The sequence below is a fragment of the Pantherophis guttatus genome, chromosome 11 (genome assembly GCF_059756535.1).
Source record: "Pantherophis guttatus breed Tessera chromosome 11, ASM5975653v1, whole genome shotgun sequence".
NCBI lineage: Eukaryota > Metazoa > Chordata > Lepidosauria > Squamata > Colubridae > Pantherophis > Pantherophis guttatus.
In genome coordinates this window covers 22,651,433-22,675,950 of record NC_142073.1, presented here as the reverse complement: position 1 = coordinate 22,675,950, position 24,518 = coordinate 22,651,433, and the positions used below count along the sequence as shown (strand labels likewise).

Sequence of the window (24,518 nt, the reverse complement as noted above, 5' to 3'; positions counted from 1 at the left end):
TTATTTGCCACATTGCACAGGGTATCTTTTTACCAAGCATGCAGATTTTATTATTAGCACGAAGCAAGCGAAATACAAGAGAGGTGTTCGCGTACCACGATGGGGGCTGCTGCCAGGAGACTCTTGAGAGGCAGAGGTTTCCTAGATGTTACCTCCGTAACGTTTTCTATGCAATGCTCCAAGGACTTCCCAAGCCTATTGCGTACTACAGGGAGTAGCTTCAAAAAAACACAGGTAGCGCTGTGAATCCGGCACACTTAACTCAGCCTTTCTGACTTGGCGTCCCTGGCTGTCTTGACTTCTAATTCCTTCTTATCCTAGCCCATCTGTTATCCAGGTATCTAAGCCAGGGATTTCCAACCTTGGCAACTTTAAGCCTGGAGCAAAGCTGGCTGGGGAATTCTGGGAGTTGAAGTCCTCCAGGCTTAAAGTTGCCAAGGTTGGAGATCCCTGATCTAATATACCTGAAATGCCATTTCAACTAGGGAAAACAAATATTTTTCTTCTCGATGCAGCTCTGGGATGCCGAAACTTAGTGCCTTCGCAATTAAAATTGGCAATTATGACAAAATGAAAAAAAGAGAAATTCTGCATAGGATCCTGCAGTCTTATCCTTGCTAGCCAAGTACCGACTGTTACTGATGGAGAGACTGGGCTTTTGAAAAAAAAATGGCAACAGTGCCAAGGTAAATACTGATCGATAATTTCCAGCGTGCTTGACTAGGCCTGTCTGATAACGCATCACCTGCACAATTCAATCTTGGTAACAATGCCCACTACTTTTTACACTTCGTGAGCGGGAATCTGAAAGAATAAATGCTCTTGGCTGAAAAATTAAGAATAAATTTCTTTCGCCAAGCAGAACGGGCTTCCGGAATAAAGATCTCAAAAATGCTGGAAGTTGGAGACCAACTTCCAATGAGAAGCCGAGGATGTTACAGAAAAGAAATTTACAAGGAAAACACTGCAGTAACTGTAAATATTGTAATTGCTTATTTAGAAACACTACGTTCTCTTTACTCTCTCCAGTCTTAAAACATTGTCTGCAAGGGGGTCCCTGTTTCTGTATGGAAGATGATCTTCCCTACCCCCAAGGGGCACCTAGAAAACATCTCAGGCCCCATCGAGGAGCCGCAGGTGAATATACCCGGGCCCCTGGCAAGGGAGAGCGTAAAGAACATCTGTCTACTGATCATGGCTGGTCCTCCTCCTTAATGGCACTCAAGATGGCTATAACTGCTCCATTCTTCCCAGCAGGTGGAAGACAAACTTAGGCAGGGGTCAAAGAGAACGTGGATGAGGAGCTAGCTATGAGTGGACAATGCACATCACTGGCACTTCATTTGGCTCAATACGGAGGGCGGCGTGGCTTTGCGGACAAGAATTTGACTGAAGGAACGAGAAACGTTCTCAAGAAGTCCTAATAGCTAGGTTCATTGTAGGACATGGCTATATCCTTATGTTACGAGCTACAAGTCATAGCATGGACACTGCGTGGTAGTTTCCCTAGAAAAGATGAAATGTACGTTTCGAAAAATATCACGACCCTCTTGAGGTAAAAGGGGTGAAAGCCCTACAAAGTGGTGAGAAAAAGCCTGTTGACTGGAGAAGGACTCAAGTTCACCATCCGTAGAGAACATTTTCATGCTACATATATTTTTTTTAAAAATCGCATCGAACACTGACAGAAAGCACTCAAATGCGTATTACCTGTTAAACCAGGGGTCTCCAACCTTGGCAACTTTTAAGACTTGTGGACTTCAACTCCCAGAATTCTTCAGCCAGCAAAGAGGAATTCTGGGAGTTGAAGTCCACAAGTCTTAAAGCTGCCAAGGTTGGAGACCCCTGTGTTAAGTCAACGTGTTCACAGCCGCACACATTCACAGCCGCACACAAAGACAATTTGCCAGAGGTCCTGTGGTTGTGAAACTCGAGGCCAGGGGGGGCTATAGAGACGGCCCCCTCACGCCCGACACTAGTCTTCCATGACCATTGTCCCACCAAAAAAAAGAAAGAAAGGAGCTTAGGATGTCCTCAGAGAAACGATTGCGCGTTGATCTTCGCAATGTAAAATCCGGTTGGATGGGAATCGCAGGAGTCCCAGTGCTCTGATGGAGAGATGATAGTGGCGGTGGTGGTGGAACCATCCATAGGAGGAGCCGAAGAGAAGATCAGGCTTGCTGAGTTCCCTCATTCCTCTCTTTCCTATTGGAGGCACCCCAACAGGCCTCCTCTGGAGCCAGACACTAATGCCACAGGCTGTTCTGGGGGGGTGACCTGGAGGGCTTGCTTAAAGGGGTGACCACCAACCCGGCACTGAGGTCCAGGCCTCGTCCTTCTTTCTCCTAGAGCGAGACACAAAAACAACACTTCAGTTCAGGGGGCATTTGTAAAGAAAAGACCGGCAGATGAAAAAGGAAAGCAATTTACAAATACTGGGCTTTTATACTTCCCCCCAACTTTGGTGTAGAAATCACAATACAATGTGATTTTTACCTCTGGTAAAAACGTAGAATATTTTAACAACCACGGAAAGCAAGGATTTTAGTGGTGGGACACTGCTGGGGTGGGGTGGGGTGGGAGCTGGAGAGGATTCTAGGAGATCACTGGTCCCCTGCACAGATGCCTACTCTTTCCTTTATAGGATGATAACTTGACTGTCACTCGGAATGTACACTAATCGGCATACATTAAACTGAAATTGCGTGGCATGAAGCTCTCAAAGGGTCACCGCCTCCAATATACAATAAACATGACAAAACAAATAAATACAAAATTATGCACATACCCACATGTATTATATGACACAGAGAAACAACACGGTCTAGTTCTGATGTACACGTGTACTGTACATCGAGAGAAAAACAAATCTTGCAAGGTTACCAGACAGAGGGAATAAAGCTGTTCCAAAATCTGGTTGTCCTGCTAGAAATACTTGGAAACCTCCTCCCAGACTGCGAAGTGGGCGTGTGGGGTCTCTAACAATGCTTCGAGTTCTAAGCAAATAGCATTTATAAGCAGTATCCTGAATGACGGGAAGCGAGCTTCCTATAATCTTCTCGGTTGTCCTTACCACTTTCTGTAAGGACTTTCTATCTGAGGCACTTCTCTTCCTATGACCCCGCAGAACCACTGTTAATGGGCAAACATGACCCCAGGTCCGAGGGGACCAGCATACTGGTGTTCAGCACTCGCCCCCCCCTCGCCCCAGCTCAGTTTTGAAATACTTACAGCTCTGTAATCCAGGAACATCTCTTTAAATGCCAGAAAGTCAGTGAATGTGAGAAGCATATCAAAAATGTCTCCTGCTATTTCATCCTTGTGCTGCCTGCAAGTGAGAGATAGGTGATTAATGTGGAAAAGGTATTTGAGATTGTAAAGGATTACAACACCTGTTCTGGAGAAGTGAAGAGGAAAACACCACAGTCCTTGCTTAACAGTCACAGCTGGGACTGGCAACTTGGTTGAGGAGTGCCACGGTTGTTAAGTGAAACGCACACGGCCATGACTTGCGATTTCACTGCCAGCTTCTCCACTTGCTCTGCTCGTTCGGAAGCCAATTGTGGTGATCACATGACTGCAGGATGTTGCGATGGTCGTATGTGTGAGGACCGGTCATGAAATTATCTTTTCAGAGCCATTGTAACTTTGAATGATCGCTAAGCAGGAGGCTCTTAAGCAATGACTACCTCCTGCCCCTTCCATAAATGTGATTGTGCAGAAAATGACAGGGTTACTTAGGATATTTCCAATAATCCCTGAAGAATTACTATACTGTAGAATCCTAAGAATTACATCGTTCCTATAATGAAGAATTAGACAATAAGGAAAAAGGCCACACCCACAAAAAAAACAAATTAATGTTCAACTGAACATTCAAAAATGCATCACAAATCACCAGTCAATGGTATTTGTGATTCATTTTTGAATGTTCAGTTGACTGAGTTTCATGTTTAATGAATAAAGTAAATAATAATAATAATAATAATTCGAATACAATCGTCATTTGGAACACAACACGCCAGATATCATGGTTGTCGAGGACCGAAGCATACAGTTTATTAATATCGCTGTACCAGAAGACACCAGAGTCAAAGAAAAAGAACTGGAAAAAATCACGAAATATTGTGACCTGGCCATTGAAACTACACGGCTATGGATGAAACATGCAACAGTGATACCCATTGTCATCGGGGCACTTGGTACCATGTCCAAGAATTTTACAAAACACATCAAGAAACTGCAGCTTCCTGCAATGACAACAGCAGAACTGCAAAAAACTGCGCTACTCGGAACATCATATATTTTGAGAAGATGTTTGGTTGATACCTAGGACGCTGGCAGCAACCCGTGTTTAGCACCAATCAATGGTATTTGTGACACATTTTAAAATGTGCAGTTGATTGAGTTTCATGTTTAAGGAATAAAAGAAATAATAATAATAATAATAATAATAATAATAATAATAATAATAATAATAATAATAATAATAATAATAATAATAATAATAATAATATTGCAAACAGAAGGAATTTCATAATCAAAATGAAAACTCTGACATTAGCTTTGATCTAATCTAAAAAGGGATGACAAGCAGTCATCATCAGGGGAACGGCTGCCCCGTTTTCTTTGCACTTCTCCAAGGGAGAATGTAATCCCAAAGCCATCGGCAAATTGCATTAAGTTCGAATCTCTGTGTTAAACAGAATTCCTGCTTAAGGATTCTGCCTCGAGATTGGTTCTTTCATTGCTGCTTTCGGTGCCAAGCAATCCTGAATTGTGAAATTAGAAATGACTGCTTTGGTTGATCCCTTAATGCAGCTCTTGCTCGTGGGAGTCTCTCTGAAGTAGTAGCAGGTAGACAGGCTTCCTGGGGCAGGCAATCCCCAAATCCATATGGGGCTTAGGAAATGCAATCCCCTACTTAAAGAGGGAAGGATTAGGCCCTTAACCTGCTGCCAGGTGCCACCTGCTAAGGGTCTGGGGAACGTTTGAAGAAATGAATCGAGCGTCTCTCGATGCTACAAATTCTCCCCACCCACTGACTTGCAACTTCTTCTCTCCAAAATGCCTCTACCGTTGTTTTACTATTTAATAAATTTAATTTTAAAAAAATTAATAAAAAAAAACCTATTACAGGAGTGGCCAAAACTGTAGAAATCTTTTGGGGAAAGTGTATTTTTGAGGTTTCATGGCTAATAACTCCCCCCCTTTTTTTTTGGAGTTTCAAGATAATCCTATTCCACTGCTGGAATGGCCTGGGAATAGCCTAAACCTTAACCCAATTGAAAATCTATGGAGCTGACTAAAGAAACTTGTTAGTCAGAAGCGACCCAGCAATAAAACCCAGTTAATAGAAGCCATCATTCAATCTTGGCTTCACATTATAACAACTGCAGAACTCAAAGACTTGGTTCACTCCATGGGCAGACGTTGTAAGGCCGTCATTCATGCTAAAGGTTACCCAACTTTACAAGAGCCTTGGTAGTACAGTGGTCTAAAGCACCCTGTTATTAAGACCGGCTGCCTGCAATTACTGCAGGTTCGAATCTCACCAGGCTCAAGGTTGACTCAGCCTTCCATCCTTTCTAAGGTAGGTGAAATGAGGACCCAGTTTGTGGGGGCAATAAGCTGACTTTGTATAAAATATACAAAAGTATGAAGGCTATTGCTTAACGCACTGTAAGCCGCCCTGAGTCTCCGGAGAAGAGAGGCATATAAATCAAATTAAAAGAAAAAAATAAACAAACTATTAACTGACATGGTGATCATTTTTGTATATCTCCTTTCACCTTTCTTCTAGGCTGACTCTGTAAACCGCTCAGAGATGGCTGTAAAGCACTGTGAAGGGATCTAAGTGTGACCTTTCTTGCCACAGTCGTTAAGTGAATCTGGTTTCCCTGTTGACATTGCTTCTCAGAGGGTTGCAAAAGGGTATCACATGACCCAGGGACCCTCAACTCTCATAAACATGTGCTAGCTGTCCAACGTCTGAATTTTGATCATGTGACATGGGGATGCTGCAATGATTGCGTGAAAAACAATCATAAGTTACTCTTTTCAGTGCCGCTGTAATTTCCAAATGGTCATTAAACAAACCATTGTAAACTGTAAGTTGAGAACTACCTCTAATCCATTTGTGCCTGTGTCTGTAACAGGTTCATCTTGCTATTATTTCACTGAGCCCCCACATGGGAAAAAAAAGAAATTAAAGTATAAATATGGTGGCACTCAGAGGTGGGTTTCAGCAGGTTCTGATCAGTTCTGGAGAACAGGTAGCAGAAATTTTGAGTAGTTCTGAGAACCGGTAGTAAAAATTCTGGCTGGCCCCATCCACATCTATTCTCTGCCTCCCAAGTTCCAGCTGATCGGGAGGAAATGGGGATTTTACAGTATCCTTCCCTTGGAGTGGGAAGGGAATAGGGATTTTGCAGTATCCTTCCCCTGGAATGGGGAGAGAATGGGGATTTTGCAATATCCTTCCCCTGGAGTAGAGAGGGAATGGGGATTTTACAGTATCCTTCCCCTGGAGTGGGATGGGAATGGGGATTTTACAGTATCCTTCCCCTGGAGTGGAGAGGGAATGGGGATTTTGCAATAACCTTCTCCTGGAGTGGGGTGGGAATGGGGATTTTGCAGTGTCCTTCCCCTGGAATGGGGAGGGAATGGGGATTTTGCAGTATCCTTCCCCTGGAATGGGGAGGGAATGGAGATTTTGCAATATCCTTCTGCCAGGAGTGGAGAGGGAATGGGGATTTTGCAGTATCCTTCCCCTGGAGTTGGAAAGGAATGGGGATTTTACATTATCCTTCCCCTGGAGTTGGAAAGGAATGGGGATTTTGCAGTATCCTTCCGCTGGAGTGGGGAGGAAATGGGGATTTTGCAATATCCTTCCCCCAGGAGTGGGGAGGAAATGGGGATTTTGCAATATCCTTCCCACTGGAGTGGGGAGGGAATGGAGGTTTTACAGTATCCTTCCCCTGCCACGCCCAAGCCACACCCACAGAACCGGTAGTAAAAAAATTTGAAACCCACCACTGGTGGCACCCCAAGAATACACCCAGGTCCATGTGCCATGAAACCCAATGGCAGCAGCTCACTTGCCCAAGATTCAAAAGGGGAGAGAAAAAAATTACAGGGAGTCCTCCACTTACAACAGTTTGCTCAGTGACTGTTTAATGTTATAACAGCACTGAAAAAAGTGACTTTTCACATTTATGATGGTTGAAGCATCCCCATAGTCCCGTGATTTGCATTTGGATGATTGACAACTGTCTCACATTTATGACGGCTGCAGTGTCCTGGGGGGGGGGGGTGTCATGTGGGATCACTGTTTTGTGATATTCTGGCAAGCAAAGTCCATAGGGAAGCCAAATTCATTTAACAACTAATTTAACAACCGCACTTAACAAGTGTGGCAAGAAAAGTCGTAAAATGGGGGCAAAACTCACTTAACGAATTTCTCACTTAGCGTCATAAATTTTGGGCTCAATTGTGGTCGTACGTTGAGGATGACCTCAACGGAGGAAAAACAGAGGAAGACATCATAACAGAAAGAACTCAACCAACTTTAAACACACACACACACACAAAAACAAGACAAAAAACTGACTTACTGTAAAGACAAGGTGAAGGCGGACATGTTGAAACCAGGAATCCTGTCCAAGAGTTTCGCTTCGATGTATTTTTCAACTAAGCAGATCTAAAATGAGAAGGTTTTATTTATTTGCTTCTTCTTGCCTTTACATGCATTTCAATTTTTTTTTACTACTGGTTCTGTGGGCGTGACTTGGTGGGCGTGGCAGGGGAAGGATACTGTAAAATCTCCATTCCCTCCCTACTCCAGGGGAAGGATACTGCAAAATTCCCATTCCCTCTCCACTCCAGGGAAAGGATACTGCAAAATCCCCATTCCCTCCCCACTCCAGGGAAAGGATATTGCAAAATCCCCATTTCCTTCCCACTCCTGGGGGAAGGATATTGCAAAATCTCCATTCCCTCCCCATTCCAGCGGAAGGATACTGCAATATCCCCATTCCCTCCCTATTCCAGCGGAAGGATACTGCAAAATCCCCATTGCCTCCCCACTCCAGCGGAAGGATACTGCAAAATCCCCATTCCCTCCACACTCCAGGGGAAGGATACTGCAAAATTCCCATTTCCTCCCGATCAGATGGGACTCGGGAGACAGAGAATAGATGGAGTGGAGCCAGTCAGAATTTTTACTACTGGTTCTCCGAACTACTCAAAATTTCCGCTACCGATTCGCCAGAACTGATCAGAACCTGCTGAAACCCACCTCTGATGCCCTTCCAATTGTGAATGGCATACACACCTGGCAGCCGTAAACCAGGTTAAAATAATTAAAAGAGTGTTTCTCAACTCTGGCCACTTGAAAATACCTGAACTTCAATTCTCAGAATGATAACCCGACAGGCTACCATTCAGAAGCTAAAGGTAACCTCTGGGATAATTCAGAAGGACCACTTCTGATTTACAGTATCTCTTATGGCTGAATGTTTTAATGGACCTGTGGCAAAAATTAACCTTCTGCTTGCTGAATTTGCTAATGAAGGTACAGTTATCTGATAATTAGGATGCTACATTTAATGCACTTTCTTTTTCAACGACTCAACAATTAAGAACACATAAGTAAAGGTAAAGGTTCCCCTCGCACATATGTGCTAGTCGTTCCCGACTCTAGGGGGCGGTGTTCATCCCCGTTTCAAAGCCGAAGAGCTTTTGCAACCGCTTCCATTTTTTTGCTAGCTAGGATGGCTCTTGTAGGACCAGAGTTCTTGGAAGCAAATGCATATCTGGCAGGAAAGAAGGATGGAAGGCTGACTCTGCCCACAGCCAGGTGTTGAATTCTGACTGGCTCAAGGTTGACTCAGCCTTCCATCCTTCCTTCTGAGGTCGGTAAAATGAGGTGCCAAATTGTTGAGGGCAATATGCTTATGCTGTGAACCGCTTAGAAGGCCTGTAAACACTGTGAAGCGGTAAATAAGTCTAAGTGCTATTGATATTTCTTCATGCTGGCTTACAGAGTTCACACAAAAAAATTAAAGAACTTATAATTCTTCAGGAGGAAGAGAGATGTACATCTACCATTGTACATAAATGGTGAGGAGGTGGAGAGGGTGGGTAGTTTTAAATTTCTGGGCATTTATATCTCGGAGGACCTCACATGGACTATGAATGCTAACATGCTTGTGAAGAAGGCACAGAAGAGGCTGTACTTCCTGAAAATGCTCAGGAAGATAAATCTACTTCTGTCCTACTATCGCAGCACCATTGAGAGTGTCCTGACATACGGCATTCTTGCATTGTATGGGAGAAGTTCTGCAGCGGACAAAAAAGCTCTACAGAGAATCGTTAAAACTGCCCAGAATATCACTGGACGCCAGCTACCAGCCCTGGACAACATTTTCGAATCTCGCTGTTTGAGGAAGTTGCATAACATTCTCAGAGACTCTTCCCATCCTGCTTACAATCTTTTTGGACCGTTGCCTTCTGGCAGAAGATACAGAACAATTAAAACTCGGACTGAATAGTTTTTATCCCAGAGCTATAATTGCACTCAACAATGAACTGAAGGGCCACCATCGGTGAGCTGTTGGACAGCATGACTTGGTCTGTTGTGTGGATGTTTGGCTGGTTTAGGGGTGGAGAATTGTGGTGGATGGGAGTATGTTTGGCGATTGTTGTGTGTTGGACCTGGTCTTTGGGTGTTAAGTGAATTTCGTTGTATGGGTATACTGTGTATACATGTACAATGACAATAAAGTTATTTATTTATTTATTATTTATGATGTACAGCTGAGCACCCTCTAACGGGCCATGTGGGGTGAAGTGACAGGGCAGGTGATGAGGCGACCCCTGCCAATCAGCTGCAGGGCTTCCTGGATGTTCTGCCACAGAAGTCCCCAAACCTTGGGCCGCAGCCCACTACTGTCTCTCAAGCCTTTTGGAACTGGGTCACGGAAGTGGTGGGTAAGCATGGGCACATATCCCTACTCACACGGGCATGGACCACATGTGCCTGCCACTCACGCAAATTGAGCTGCGTGCATACTCGCCTGCTACACGCACAGAACCATCTCCTCTCTTCCACCTGCCAGCCAGCAAAGCCGATAAGGTTGGGGAACTCTGTTCTACCAAGTCATACAATTTCTCTGTATGTGAGTGACGCCAGAATACACATTCTTGCCCAGTTCAAACTCTTTAGCATCTTTATAAATGAGCCAAACACCAATTCAGCCTTTAGGGGGGATAAAAAAATCTTATCTGTACGGACCAAAAAGACCACAACAAACTTACATATTCATTAAAGATAGGTGTATAGACCAGTTTATTCTCCTCTGTGTCGTCGAACTCTCGGTAGTATTTATCCATGAAGTTTCTTTGTATTAGCTGGAAGTCATCGTCTGAAATCACAAAACAGCTGCTAAAGAGGGCGGCTATTTAGCTGAAAGACAGTGACTCCATTCTTCGGGCCCGCTACGCTCAACTTGCAATCCAGCACATTGTGCTCTGGCTCAGGCATGACAACAGCACAGCTGCAACTTGTGGGGGAGAGGGGGGGGGCACGATCTATGCAACAGCTTCTATCTTTTTGCTAGCTAGGATGGCTCTTGTAGGACCAGAGTTCTTGGAAGCAAATCTCCTAAAAGTCTTTTGGAAGACTCCTTGAAAAAGGGACATCTATTCCCTAGAGCAGAGGTGTCAAGCTCAAGGCCGAATTCAGCCTGTGGGGTGCTTAGATCGGGGCCGCGCTGGAAACAGCGAAGAACCGGCCAGCGGTGCCTCTGCCAGTGAAAACGGAGGTCGGGAGGGTTGTGTGCAGCTCTCCCAAACTCCGTTTTTGCTGGCAGAGGGTTGCAGGAGGCCGTCGCAGCTGCAAACGGAACTCAGGGGCCCGTTTTCCCTGGCAGAGCACTCGGGCCGCCATAGGCGCCCCCAACATGAGTGACGTTGAGCTGGCCGTGCCCTCCTCCCCGGCCTCCCAAGGTCAAACACAACCCTGATGCGGCCCTCAATGAAATCGAGTTTGGGTCAAATTAAAGATATGGCTAGAAGAAATGATATATTGATTTAAAACCGGAGCTGTTCCTATTGGGTATCCTTCCAGAGAAAATTAGTAAAGATAAGATATACTTGATTATTCATGTAATAACAGCAGCGAGGATTGTATTTGTGCAAAATTGGAAAGCAAAGAAAATACCTCTGGAAGAGGAAGTAATTAAGAAAATTTTAGACTGTGCAGAAATGAATAGATAACTTTGAAAATTAAAGAAAGAGAGGATTCAGAATATTTTAAGATATGGGGTCAAATTTACGATTGGCTAGATAAGAGATGTAGATAAACAAATTAATAGTTATGCAAGAGAATGGTATAATTAAAACATTGTATTTTTGAAGAGAGGCTGTAATAGATTAAGAGAAAATGAAGAAAGAAGAAATAACAAGATGAAGCCATTAAAGAAACACCGAGATGACACACGAAAGGATTGACTGATGTATTAAGTGTTTGTTTGTATGTAAAATAAAAACTTTAAAAAAATGAAATAGAGTTTGACACCCCTGCCCTAGAGAATTTGACAGGCCTACAACAGTGTTCCCTTTATCATGATTAACATGGTGGTTTATACAGGAAGAGCAAATTGACATTAAGCAGACTGATCATTCCAAATGTTTGCCTGATCATGGAATCCCATCAAGTTTGGCATGTAGTTTGAAGAGCCCTGTTGCAGATAATATGTGCAACGACAAAACACAGATCAAATCAGTCTAGCAGACATTAAAATGAGTGACACTGAAGATGCGTTTAAAATCTTCCATGAACTTGGAACTAGTAGGTTTAACCAGCTGTCTGGCAAAGATCAGGCTTCAAGTGTCTTCCTTAGCAGAAGAGCAGGGCCAGAAGACGACGAATGTCTCTGGACATCCTCTCATCATTCTGGCAACAGTGATGGATTCAGCAGAAGCTTCTGATCCCGGGACAGAAGCAATATTTATAAACCAGGTCAAAAATAGACGACCACTCCATCTAGCAGGCTTTGGCCTAGATCAGAAGCTTCATGTATCCTCAGAAGGAGCTGAGGGTAGAAGAGTCAAAAGAGGCACAGAAACATCGATCACAATTATCCTCAGAAATTTGGGATTACTGAGGGGCAAAGCTTCTGAGAGAAGTCAGGTCTTCTCAGAGCTAGTCATGCTCAGATTAGGGCAAGGCACATTTTATGCAGAAAATAGCCTTGCTTGGAGTATCTGCTGCAGCAACATCGCTCAAGCATGATAATGGCTTGGTACAAGAAGCGTACCGATGTTTGACTTGGCTGCCTCCTCCTCCTCCTCATGCTTGCTGTCTTCCTGGTGAACTGGACAGACTACATTTACGACTGTGAGATTAGGGAATATATATATATATACCGTATTTTCTGGCGTATAAGACGACTGGGCGTATAAGACGACCCCCAACTTTTCCTGTTAAAATATAGGGTTTGGGCTATACTCGCCATATAAGACTGCCCCTCTTCCAATGCACACCAAATAAAAATTAAAAAACATCAACTGGCTCACCTACAATGTAAAAGCAGCTGTGCTAGACCCAAAATGGCCCCTGCAACAAACAGGAACCTCACACAGCCACAAAAAGCCCCCCCAAAAAACTTTCACACTCTAAACACACACAACACAACACAACTGGCTCACCCACAATGTAAAAGCAGCTGTGCTAGACCCAAAATGGCCCCTGTAACAAGCAGGAACCTCACACAGCCACAAAAAGCCCCCCCAAAAAACTTTCACACTCTAAACACACACAACACAACACAACTGGCTCACCCATAATGTAAAAGCAGCTGTGCTAGACCCAAAATGGCCCCTGCAACAAGCAGGAACCTCACACAGCCACAAAAAGTCCAAAAAACCAACTTTCACACTTTACACACACAAAATTCCACATACAGCTTTGTGAGATTTTGTGTGTTTGTGTAGTTGGAGTGAAATACTACAGAAACACACTAAATCTCAGAAAGCTGCACAAATATTATTTTATTTTATTTTATTTTTATATGAAAGCTAAATTTAAAACTTCCTAAACTTTAAATGGCTAGGTCTAAAAAAGAACAACTAAAAAAACCCCAATTGACTATTTTTTTTAAAGCTCCCAAAGGGGAAAAAAACTTACCCAATAGAACAGGGGTCTCCAACCTTGGCAACTTTAAGACTTGTAGACTTCAACTCCCAGAATTCCTCAGCCAGCTTTGCTTTGCTGGCTGAGGAATTCTGGGAGTTGAAGTCCACAACTAACTCCTTGCTTGATTGCAGGCAGGGAGTTGCTTGCTTGCCTGAATAGATTCAGGCAAGCAAAGCAAGGCAAGCGTTGCGACTAGCAGCTGAGGTAAGCAAGCTGGAGGGGGAAAACTTTTTCCCTTTTACATGGCTCTGGCCATCCCAGCTGAGTTGCAGGGAACTCAGCTGGGATCGTCAGAGCTGGGATCCTCAGAGTAAAAGGGAAAAAACTTTTTTCCTTTTACGTGGTTTCTGGCGATCCCAGCTGAGTTGCAGGAACTCAGCTGGGATCGTCAGAGCTGGGATCCTCAGAGTAAAAGGGAAAAAACTTTTTTCCTTTTACGTGGTTTCTGGCGATCCCAGCTGAGTTGCAGGAACTCAGCTGGGATCGTCAGAGCTGGGATGTCAGAGCTGGGATCGCCAGAGCCATTTAAGGCTCGTCAGAGCCTTTCGGGCTGGTCTGCCTGGTTACAGGAGAACGATACCCGGCGTATAAGACGACCCCCGACTTTTGAGAAGATTTTCATGTGTTAAAAAGTTGTCTTATACGCCGGAAAATACGGTATATATATTAGGCCTATCAATCAAATACAAGCTGTTCTTTGTGAGGCTGGAGTACTGAGGGAGGCCTCTGGGGGGCAGTATTGACTATCAAAGCAGAACTCACCCATTACAATATCTTCCAAATATCCTACAATAGCATCGAATTCCGCATCAGAGGGCGATGAGCTGAAATAGAGACACGAGCCATTTAGATTTCAGTTACCAGGGAAGGTGAAATGCACATTATGTCAAAGGGGCTGACATGGAATTGATTTAAGAATTACATTAATTAATCCAGGTTTCTGTTAGCAGTCTCTAGGTCAGAGCACTTCAAAGTTGGCCGCTTTAAGACTTGTGGACTTCAACTCCCACAATTCTCCAGCCAGCAAAGCTTTTTGTGGGATTTTTCATGAGAATTGTGGGAATTGAAGTCCACAAGTCTTAAAGCGGCCAAGTTTGAAGACCTCTACTCTAGTTCTATCATTTTGTGACCTTTCAAGGTTTTTTTAAAATTAATATTTGGCAGGAATTGAAGGATATAGGCTGTCCAATCTCTTCTTAAAATACCTCCAGTGATGGGAGCACCCACAGCTTCTGGAGGGAAGACATTCCACTGATTAATTGTTCTCACTCTCAAATTTCTCCTTAGTTCTAGGTTGGACCTCTTTTTAATGATCTTTCTCCTGTTATTCCTTGTCGGGCCCTCTGGTGTCTTAGACAGTAAGTCAATCCTCCCTTCTTTGGGATAGCTCCTCAAGTACTGGAAGACAGTTATGTCACACACACCCCCAATCCCTCTCTCTGTTAGGTTAAGACATACCCAAGCTCCCTCAACCATGATCATATGATTTTGCCTCTAGAACCTTTATCATTTTTGTTGCTATTCTCTGCCCTCTTACTAGTGAAAATATCTTGGGAAGCCTTCTGTTTCATCTACATCCCTCACTCCAAAATTTGCCGCAATTGGTTGTTTCAGGTTCCCAGAGGCTCAACCTTCCCTCTTGCACCCTTAACCACTTCAAAAAAAGAACCAGAATTTTCATCCCATCCTCTCGAGGCCTTATAGATCACAAGGCTGAGTTGCCACCCCCAAAAATCCAGCTTGTTGGTTTCCTTATATTCCCAATGAAATTGCATGCCTTGCAGAAGTACAAATAGACTTACATGGATACGCCAAAATTTTCTTCTTCTAAAGTCTCCATTCTTGCTTTGCTACCTGTGTTTATGGAGGAAAGATTTGAACATGGTTGACTCGTTTTCAGAACCCAGGGCACATCCCGGACACCCCCGATATATTTCCCATATGAGTGGACTTAAATTCTCAGGATTTGGATTCTTTGCAACAGCCAGTTGGGGATGCCTGTTCTAAATGAAAGTAGCTTTCATCTTTCATCAGGAAGCTTTTCATCTTAATCATTCATCATGGAGGATTTTTACAGTGGTGAAATCCACCTACCTTTGCTACTGGTTTGGAAACGGGAGGGCGTGGGCACACCACTTTGGGGCATGTGTAGAGCCTTCTGCGCATGTGCAGAGGGTAAAAAATGGGACGTAATGACGTCCTGGTAGGCAGGTGGGTAGAGCCTCCCTCCACCAGTGCTACCGATTTGCACGAACCGTATAGATCTGTCCGGGTTTCACCGCTGGATTTTTAATAGTTAACGGTAGAAGGAGAGCACATTGATGCTGGTCAAAAATATCAATCAAAGAAAGGCAGAGATGCCTTTGATGATACCAAGAAAATGCCTACAATTGCCCATCTGAGCTGCGGTGGTGCAGTGGCTAGAGTGCAGTACTGCAGGCTAGTTCTGTTGACTGCCGGCTGCCATCAGTTTGGCAGATCCAATCTCACCAAGCTCAAGGTTGACTCAGCCTTCCATCCTTCCAAAGTGGGTAAAATGAGGACCCAGATTATTGGGGGCAAGAGACTGACTCTGTAAACCACTTAGAGGGGGCTGGAAAGCACTATGAAGCAGCATATAAGACTAAGTGCTATTGCTATCTTAAATTCTTAACTCTGCGCAGTTAACAATCAATGCACGGGAGGAAAAAAATTCGATAAAACCCATATAAATTAAACCAAAAACAGAATTAAAAAAATAATCCTTCAGAACAGGAAACAGCATTCAAGATATATGATGTAAATTGTGCCAAGACCTTCATCTAAGAACTGGTGTACATAATAGAATCCAAACCTTATTAACTTTATTTAAGAGAACGGGGTTCGCTTTGTGTGAGGTTCTGACGGGGGAGGTTTTGTTACACAGTTTTTAATAGGTTTTTTTTTGATATTATTATTCTGTGAGTTGCCCAGAGTAGAAAAAATAAAAATAGGGGCCTTCTAATAAGCAAAGTCAATGGAGAAAAGCAAATTCACTTAACAACTGCAGCAGAAAAGGTTGTAAAATTCACAATTGCATCACTTAGCTATGGAACTTCTGGTCTCAATTGTAGTCATAACAGAATAACAAGAGTTGAAAAGGGACCTTGGAGGTCTTCTAATCCAATCCTCTGCTCTAGCAGGAAACCCAATACCATTTCAGATGAATCCAATCTCTTGGATTTGTCCGATCTCTTCTTAAAAGCCTCCAGTAACAGAGCAGCCACACCTTCTAGAACAGAGTTTCTCCAGCTTGGTAGCTTGAAGATGGGTGGACTTCAACTCCCAGAATCCCCCAGCCAGCAGCGCTGGCTGGGGGATTCTGGGAGTTGAAGTCCACCCATCTTCAAGCTACCAAGCTGGAGAAACACTGTTCTAGAGGCAAGCTGTTCCACTAATTATTCTCACTGTCAGGAAATTTCCTCTTAGTTCTAGGTTGCTTCTCTCCTGGATTAGTTTCCATCCTTTGCTTCTTATCCTGCCTTCAGGTGCTTTGGAGAATAGCTTGACTCCCTCTTCTTTGGGGCAGCCCCTGAGATATTGGGAACACTGCTATCATGTCACCCCCTAGTCCTTCTTTTCAATAAAATCAAATCAAATATTTCTGACTGGCAATCAAAATAAGAGCTGGAAGGGACCTTGGAGAAATGAAGATGTTTGTTGGGTCTCCCACTCGTCTAAGCACTTTTTAACGCTCAGGAAGGCATGGAGTGAATGCAACCGAACAGGAGTGATAACCAGATTCATTCCTTATATTAGGCTGATAAAGGTGGCAGAAATTCATTATTTCTGTGTCCCGGTCTAGGGTGGCCTATTCCATCTGGGGAAGGAAGGGCCATGGAACCTTTTATAGAGCCACGGGGAAGAGTATTCATATCATCTGGTAGATAAAATCAAGGGCAAGTGAGAATAACAGAGGGAAGGGATCTTGGAGGTCTTCTAGTCTAGCCCCGTTCAAGCAGGAGACCCTATAGTATTTCAGACAAGTGACTGTCCAGTCTCTTCTTAAAAACCTCGAGTGATGGAGCACCCATAACTTCTGGTGGCAAGCTGTTCCACTGGTTAACTGTCCTCCCTGTTAGGAAGTTTCTCCTTAATTCCAGGTTGCTTCTCTCCTTGGTTACTTTCCCATCCGTTGCTTCTTGTCCTTCCCTCTGGTGCCTTGGAAAATAAGTTGACCCTCTCCTCTTTGTTAAAGCATTAAAAAGTCGTAAGTCAAGAACTACCTATATTTACACAGTTCAGATCTGCTCATCTTATTTAATCTTTACAGGATGTTAATTTTGCTCCTCTGGAAACGTTTTACGGAATTGCCATAGACATGAATTGGGGGGGAGGTGCCATTGGGCTGAGCAATGCAAGAGCTCCAGCGTTTATAAAATTTATATAGTTGTCCATCTCACCAAAGGCAGCATACCACTAATGAGAGCAATGCAGGGGTGAAATCCAGCAGGTTCTGGCGAACCGGTAGCAGAAATTTTGAGTAGTTCAAAGAACCGGCAAATACCATCTCTGGCTGGCCCCAGGGTGGGGAGGGAATGGAGATTTTACAGTATCCTTCCCCCAGGATTGGGGAGGGAATGGGGATTTTGCAGTATCCTTCCCCTGCCATGCCCACCAAGCCACACCACGCCCACCAAGCCCACAGAACCACAGTAGTAAAAAAAAATTGGATTTCACCACTGGAGCAACGAGCATGGGGAATTCTGGGAGATGAAGTCCACCCATTTGGAGGGCATCCAGACTGACTCAACAGGGATCCCTTTATCAATAATTATATTATTTGGGGGGGGGGCTTTCTATCAGCAGAGGAGGAGGAGAGACATAAAAGAAATGTCAGGAAGGCCTCGGCTATAAAAGTCAATTCAGAATCCCTTAGGCTCAGGCTAATTTTGCAATGCTGCTCCATCAATTCATCTAATTAAGTTAGAATTAAATAACTATTTCCTTTAGGCTTGGAGAGGCTTTGAAATGCTGCTAAATAAAAATGCTGCTAAATTTAAAAAAAAAAAAAGGAAAATTATAAATGAAATGCATAGCTTCTTCAGCCTGGGGCTACCTTGACATGCTGCTAAGCAAATGAATAAAATAGATAGAAACTATCAAGCAGAATCAATAAGCCCTCCAGGCCTTTGAAAGGCTGCTACATGATTAAATAAACAAATAAACAAACCTTTAAGTGAATAAACGCTTTTAGGCCTGGGGGGCAGCTTTGAAACATTGTTAAATTAATAGAAATAACTAGAAACAAACGAAGCCTCCGGGCTTTATTTTTTGGTGTGTGTGTGTGTGAAATATAATTTAATTTTAAAATTAATTAAAAAAAATTTTTTTTTAAAAAAGAAATATAATTTAATTTTAAAATTAATAAAAATTTTTTAAAAGAAATATAATTTAATTTTAAAATTAATCAAAAAATTTTTTTAAAAAAGAAATATAATCTAATTTTAAAATTAATGAATATTTTTTTAAAAAAGAATTATAATTTAATTTTAAAATATTTTTTTTAAAAAAAGAAATATAATCTAATTTTAAAATTAATAAAAACATTTTTTTAAAAAAATATATAATCTAATTTTAAAATTAATAAAAAGTATTTTTTTTTTAAAAAAAGAAATATAATTTAATTTAGGCCGCCCAGAGATTTAAAACCGATTTCACTGAAAGGGTGGGGGGGGGGCTCGGGGAAAAAAAAAAGGCACCACTCGCCCCCCGCCACCCAATGGACGCGCGCCCGTTGACTCAGGAGATGGAGCCTCCTGCTCCAAGCGCAGTCTACCTGCGGCCACACAGTGGACCGAGCGGGACCGCGAACTCCCCCTCCCTCTTTCCAACAGCGACAGCCCCCAACCCCAACCCCCAAAGAGGCCCCCTCTCTGCCCGGTTCTCCGCGCTGCTCACCGGGATCAAAGCAGAAGCCAAGGCCGCCGCGGCGCCACCGCTGCCGCCATAGAGTCCGTTAAAAGGGCCGCGGCTCTTTCCCCCCGCCACTTCTCCCGTCGTCCGGGCAACGGCCGCTTCCGGTAACGCAAGCTTGAGCAGGGAGCCAATCGGCAGGAAGGGAGAGGGGGAAGGGGCGGGGCTTCTCCGGTCTCCTAGGAAAGGCCAATCATATATACGGAAGGGGCGGGGCTTCTCGACTCACCTTTGCAAAGGTGGGGTGCTAGTGGCTCTCCGCGTCTGTGATTTGTGTGTATGTGTGTGTGTGTGTGTGTGTCGTGAAAATACTTAAAACAATATTGTGCATACTTAATCCAATTGTTTAAATATTTACAGCAGGGGTCCCCAAACTTGGCAGCTTTAAGACTTGTGGACTTCAACTCCCAGAATTCTCCAGCCAGCTATGCTATGCTATAACCAGCTATGCTGGCTGGAGAATTATGGGAGTTGAAGTTCCACAAGTCTTAAAGCTGCCAAGTTTGAAGACCTCTGATTTACAGCTTTATTTTGGGCCCGTTGTGTGCTAATAAAATGCACTCGCATTTGGGATGGACACCATCCCTTTTATTAAGGTCTGAGCCCAATGGAAAGAAACGAATTACAGTGATCACTTGGGCAGCTAATCAGAGTAGAGCTGGAAGGGACCTTGGAGGTCTTCTAGTCCAGCCCCCTGCTCAAAGCAGGAGAACCTATACCTTTTTATATAAGCGGCTGTCCAGTCTCTTCTTAAAAAGGTCCAATTATGATGCACCCACGATTTCTAGTGGCAAGCTGTTCCACTGGTTAATTGTCCTCACTGTTAGGAAGTTTCTCCTTAATTCCAGGTTGCTTCTCTCCTTGATTTAGTTCCAAATTCATTGTTTCCTGTCTTGGCTACTGGCAGCACTCTACTTCGTTTTTGCCTGTTTTCTGCAGCGTGGGTTAAAATTTTTGAACCTTGCTCTAATGATAGCAGTCTTCCAATATTTGAGGGGCTGCCACAGAGAAGAGGGGGTCATGCTATTCTCCAAAGCATCCGAAGGCCAGAGAAGGAAGAATGGATGGAAACTGAACAAGGAGAGATTCAACCTGGAAATAAGGAGAAATTTTCTGACAGTGAGAACAATCAACCCATGGAACAGAAGCTGCCTTCAGAAAGTTGTGGGAGCTTCAACCCTGGAAGCTTTCAAGAAGAGACTGGACTGTCATCTGTCAGAAATGGTGTAGAGTCTCCTGCTTTGGGTGTGGACTAGAATATAGATGACTTATAAAGTCCCTTCCAAATCTGTTATTGTATGTAATGATTTTCTTAAGAGCATATTTAGCCTTTAAACTGTACTGCTAAAAATGTATTCGTGTTTTGAAATTTGTACTTATCTTTCTTATTTATCATAAGCAGCTCCGAGTTCTGTAGAGTAGGAAAAAGCTGATACCAAAGCAGAATGAATCAGTTGCATATTTTGAAGATACTTAGAAGATGCTGCCTCACCCATGTAGCTATCAATCTAGGTCAAAGCATTGATTATATGGAGGACAAATGTTGACTGCAGAGTGCAGAACAAGGCAGGTGCAAATATTCTGGGGTGAGCAATCTTTCTAACAGAAAGCAATTGTTGCAGGAACAATTTCAGTTTGTACATTAACTAGCTTCCACTGTTCATTAACAGCTGGAGGAATTGTGCTGGTTTAGTTCTTGACTTGCAACACAATTGGGACCAGAATTCCCACTGCTCAGCAAGGCAGTTGTCAAATCGCACCCAACTTTACCATATTTTTTGTCATGGGATGCTGCAACCATGGTAAATACATGCCAGTTGCCAAGTATCCAAATTCTGACCCCATGACCATACAGATGCTGCAATTGTCGTTAAGTGTGAAAAATGGTCATGTCACATTTTTTTCGCTGCAGTCACGAAAACGAATAGTTGTCAAGTCAAGAACTGCCTTTACGGATCAAAGCCACACACTGAATTTTAGCTACAGCACATGCTTAATATCTAGAGCAGGGTTTCCAACCTTGGCAACTTTTAAGACTTGAGGACTTCAACTCCCAGAATGCCCCAGCCAGCCGTGCTGGGAGATGAAATCCACATCTCTGAATGTTGCTATAAGTTTGGGGAATCTTATCTAGAGGTTCTTCTATGTTGCAAGAAGGAAAACTTCAGCCAACAATAAAAACAGACTTAATCCTCAAGGAAAGAGGTGGAGAAACTAGTTTTAACATTAAGAATGGGGCTACAAGGCAGCTATACAATAAATACATTAGCATGCTGGCTTCGGTTTGGCTTGACAATCGTTGTTGGACACCAGGATGATACGGCTTAGTTTAAAATAAGCAATACAGGCGGTCCTCGAATTTCAACAGTTCGTTTAGTGACTGTTCAAAGTAACGGCACTGAAAAAAGTGATTTATGACCATTTTTCACATTTATGACCTTGCAGCATCCCCATGGTCCCATGATTTACATTCGGATGCATGACCGCTGGTTCATATTTATGACAGCTGCAGTGCCCCGGGGTCTTTTGCAACCTTCTGACGAGCAGTCAGTGGGGAAGCCAGATTCGCTTTTAACAACTGCAGTAATTCATTTTAACAACTGTGACAAAAAAAGGTAAAATGGGACAAAATTCCACTTAACGAATTTCTCAGCAACAAATTCTGGCCTCAATTGTGGTCGTAGGTAGAGGACTATCTGTATCTTAGAAATGATCTGTCTCCATGTGGCAAATATAACAAGCAAAAACAAGATAGGAACTGCTTTCTAAACCTATTTCTCCGCAGGGCCTGAAGGCTTAAATAACTTTTAGGGATTACGGGTGATCTTTGACTTGCGATTGCAACTGAGCCCCAAATTTCTGTTGCTAAGACAATTGTTAAAAAAGCTTTGCTCCATTTTTGTTTTTGATTTATATGCTGCCCTTCTCCGGAGACTCAGGGCGGCTTACAGTGCGTTAAGCAATAGCCTTCATCCTTTTGTATATTTATACAAAGTCAGCTTATTGCCCCCACAAACTGGGTCCTCAATTTACCTACCTTAGAAAGGATGGAAGGCTGAGTCAACCTTGAGCCTGGTGAGATTCGAACTTACAATAATTGCAGACAGCTGGTGTTAATCACAATGCTATCAGTCTGCTGAGCCACCAGGCCCCTTCATTTTATGAACTTTCTTGCTGTTTGTGTATTGCTAAGTGAATCACTGAAGCTGTTAGTAACTCGGTTGTTAAATGAAACTGGCTTTTCCCATCGACTTTGCTTGTCAGGTGGTCGCCAAAGGAATCAATCTCACATGACCTCCGGGACATTGTGACCGTCATAAATGCATGCCAGTTGCTAACTGCCCAAATTTTAATCACATGACCATGGGGATGCTGGGAAAAAATGTTGTAAAAAAACCCAACAACTTTGAATATAGTCACGAGTCACTTTTTGCAGTGCTGTTGTAGCTTCGGTCACTAAATGAACGGTTGTAAGTTGAAGACTACCTGTATTGCCGATCCCTTATTGGAGGGCTGTGTAGGTTAAAATAAGCAGTACCATCCTGGTGGCCAACAACATAATTTGTACAGACAACCTGTACTAGAAAGGGTTGGAGGAGGCAAGCACAGAAATGATATGGCAATTTGGTCGCATTGCTTCTTAAGGGATTTGGAAGGGTTGCTTCATTCAAAAGATTGAAATACCCTTTTAGCAGCTTTGTAGAGACCTCCTGAGTGATTTCTCAACCTTGGCACCATAACTGGCTGGGAGTTGAAGTCCACATATTTTAAAGTTGCCAAGGCTGTGAAATATGGCCCTACTGAATAGCCACAAAGGGATATACGGTAGCAATACCGCTTCAGTGTTTTCCAGCCTTCTCTAAGCGATTTAGTCAGCCTATTGCCCCCAACAATCTGGGTCTTCATGTCTACATATACATTTACATAGATTAACAGAGTTGGAAGGGACCTTGTAGGTCATCTAGTCCACCCCCACCTACCCAAGCAGGAGACCCTACACCATTTCTGACAGATCTCTTCTTGAAAGCCTCCAGGGATGAAGCTCCCACAACGTCCGAAGGCAACTTCTGTTCCATGGGTTGATTGTTCTCACTGTCAGAAAATTCCTCCTTATTTCCAGGTTGAATCTTTCCTTTCCATCTGTTATTCCTTATCTGGCCTTCGGGTGCTTTGGAGAATAGCTTGACATCCTCTCCTCTCTGGGGCAGCCCCTCAAATACTGGAAGACTGCTGTCCTGTCTCCCCTGGTCCTTCTCTTCACTAGACTAGCCAGGCCCAGTTCCTGCAACCGTTCATCCTATGTTTTAGACTCCAGTCCCCTAATCATCTTTGTTGCTCTTCTCTGCGCTTTTTCTAGAGTCTCAACATTTTTTATTTATTTATTATTAATTTAATTTGTATACCGCCCTTCTCCCAGAAGGGACTCAGGGCGGTGAACAGCCAAAATTAAAAAACATACAAATGCAAAAGTTAAGATAATTAAAAGAATTAAATCATTGGCTACCCAAATTTAAAACCCCAAATCCATAAAAATTTAAAATCCCAATTAAAAACCATTTAGGCTAGGCCTAAAACATCTTTTTTTATAGTGTGGGGACCAAAACTGGATGCAGGATTCTAGGTATCAGATACTCCTCGGTTCCAATCCTACTGAGCAATAAAATCTTAGATCCCCACTTCTTGGCCTTTTGACTAAGATCAAGTATGTGTAGATCCCCTCTTCCTCTTTTTACGAGACACGTTTGTATGTGAGAATTTTTTTATAAAACATTCCTGGCATACTACTAGTTTTAAACCTGGGAATCCATTTTGAGGCAGGGAGCTCCTAAACGCTCCGCACGTGTTAAATATTAACAGTTAAATTACTCCACATCCACTTTTAAAAATTTTTTTTATGGGTTTGGTTTTGTGATGCAACTGCAAAATGGGGTCAACTTTCATTCCAGTAAGAGCTGCATTTCCCTGACTCTGCAATAAATAAATATGCTAGCATGAAGTGAAATGCCATAAACTTAAAAAGGATTATGCAATTTCTTTTACTCAGTCTTTCCTGAGTACTTTTTCTACCAGTTTATTCTGTTCTTGTCTCAGAAACTCATCTGTAACGTTATAATGATTTGCAACTTAGTTACCGGTAATTGTGAAGTTGAGATTTTTTCTTCCCCATCTCCCTCTCTTCTTAAAATCCAGCACAGCTTATTTAATCTCAGGATGAACATTTTGATATGGCTTTGTACTATCTTACGACTTCTGCTTCTTCAGAAATCCACAGGGAACTAGGAGCAAGATTGAGGCAACTGTTTTACAGAAGTCGCCTGAGTAAACACCATAATATAAAAAATAGTTAGGATCGTCTTAAGTAGAAGTTAACCAAATCAAGCTA

General features: G+C 43.0%; 1 protein-coding gene across 1 annotated transcript; it reads right to left on the bottom strand.

The window, feature by feature from the left end:
* Positions 1–24: 24 nt before the first annotated feature.
* ARL2BP (ARF like GTPase 2 binding protein) lies at positions 25–19,250 on the bottom strand. The gene is made up of 7 exons (XM_034425505.3): positions 19,121–19,250; positions 15,004–15,055; positions 13,964–14,025; positions 10,321–10,427; positions 7,617–7,702; positions 3,232–3,328; positions 25–2,345 (listed from the first exon to the last, which is right to left on the bottom strand). The coding sequence occupies exons 2-7, from the start codon at positions 15,039–15,041 to the stop codon at positions 2,247–2,249; spliced, it is 489 nt and encodes a 162-aa protein (XP_034281396.1). The 5' UTR covers positions 15,042–15,055; positions 19,121–19,250; the 3' UTR covers positions 25–2,246.
* Positions 19,251–24,518: the final 5,268 nt, after the last annotated feature.

Bases quoted from the DNA above. Each gene is read 5' to 3' on its own strand.
- ARL2BP (XM_034425505.3), bottom strand. From the start codon at position 15,041: ATGGAGACTTTAGAAGAAGAAAATTTTGGCGTATCCAT. The intron at 7,703-10,320 runs GTAAGTTTGTTG...TTCTCATTTTAG, and splicing joins CACCTATCTTTAATGAATAT to ATCTGCTTAGTTGAAAAATA. The intron at 2,346-3,231 runs GTAAGTATTTCA...GTCTCGCTCTAG, and splicing joins TGTTCCTGGATTACAGAGCT to GAGAAAGAAGGACGAGGCCT.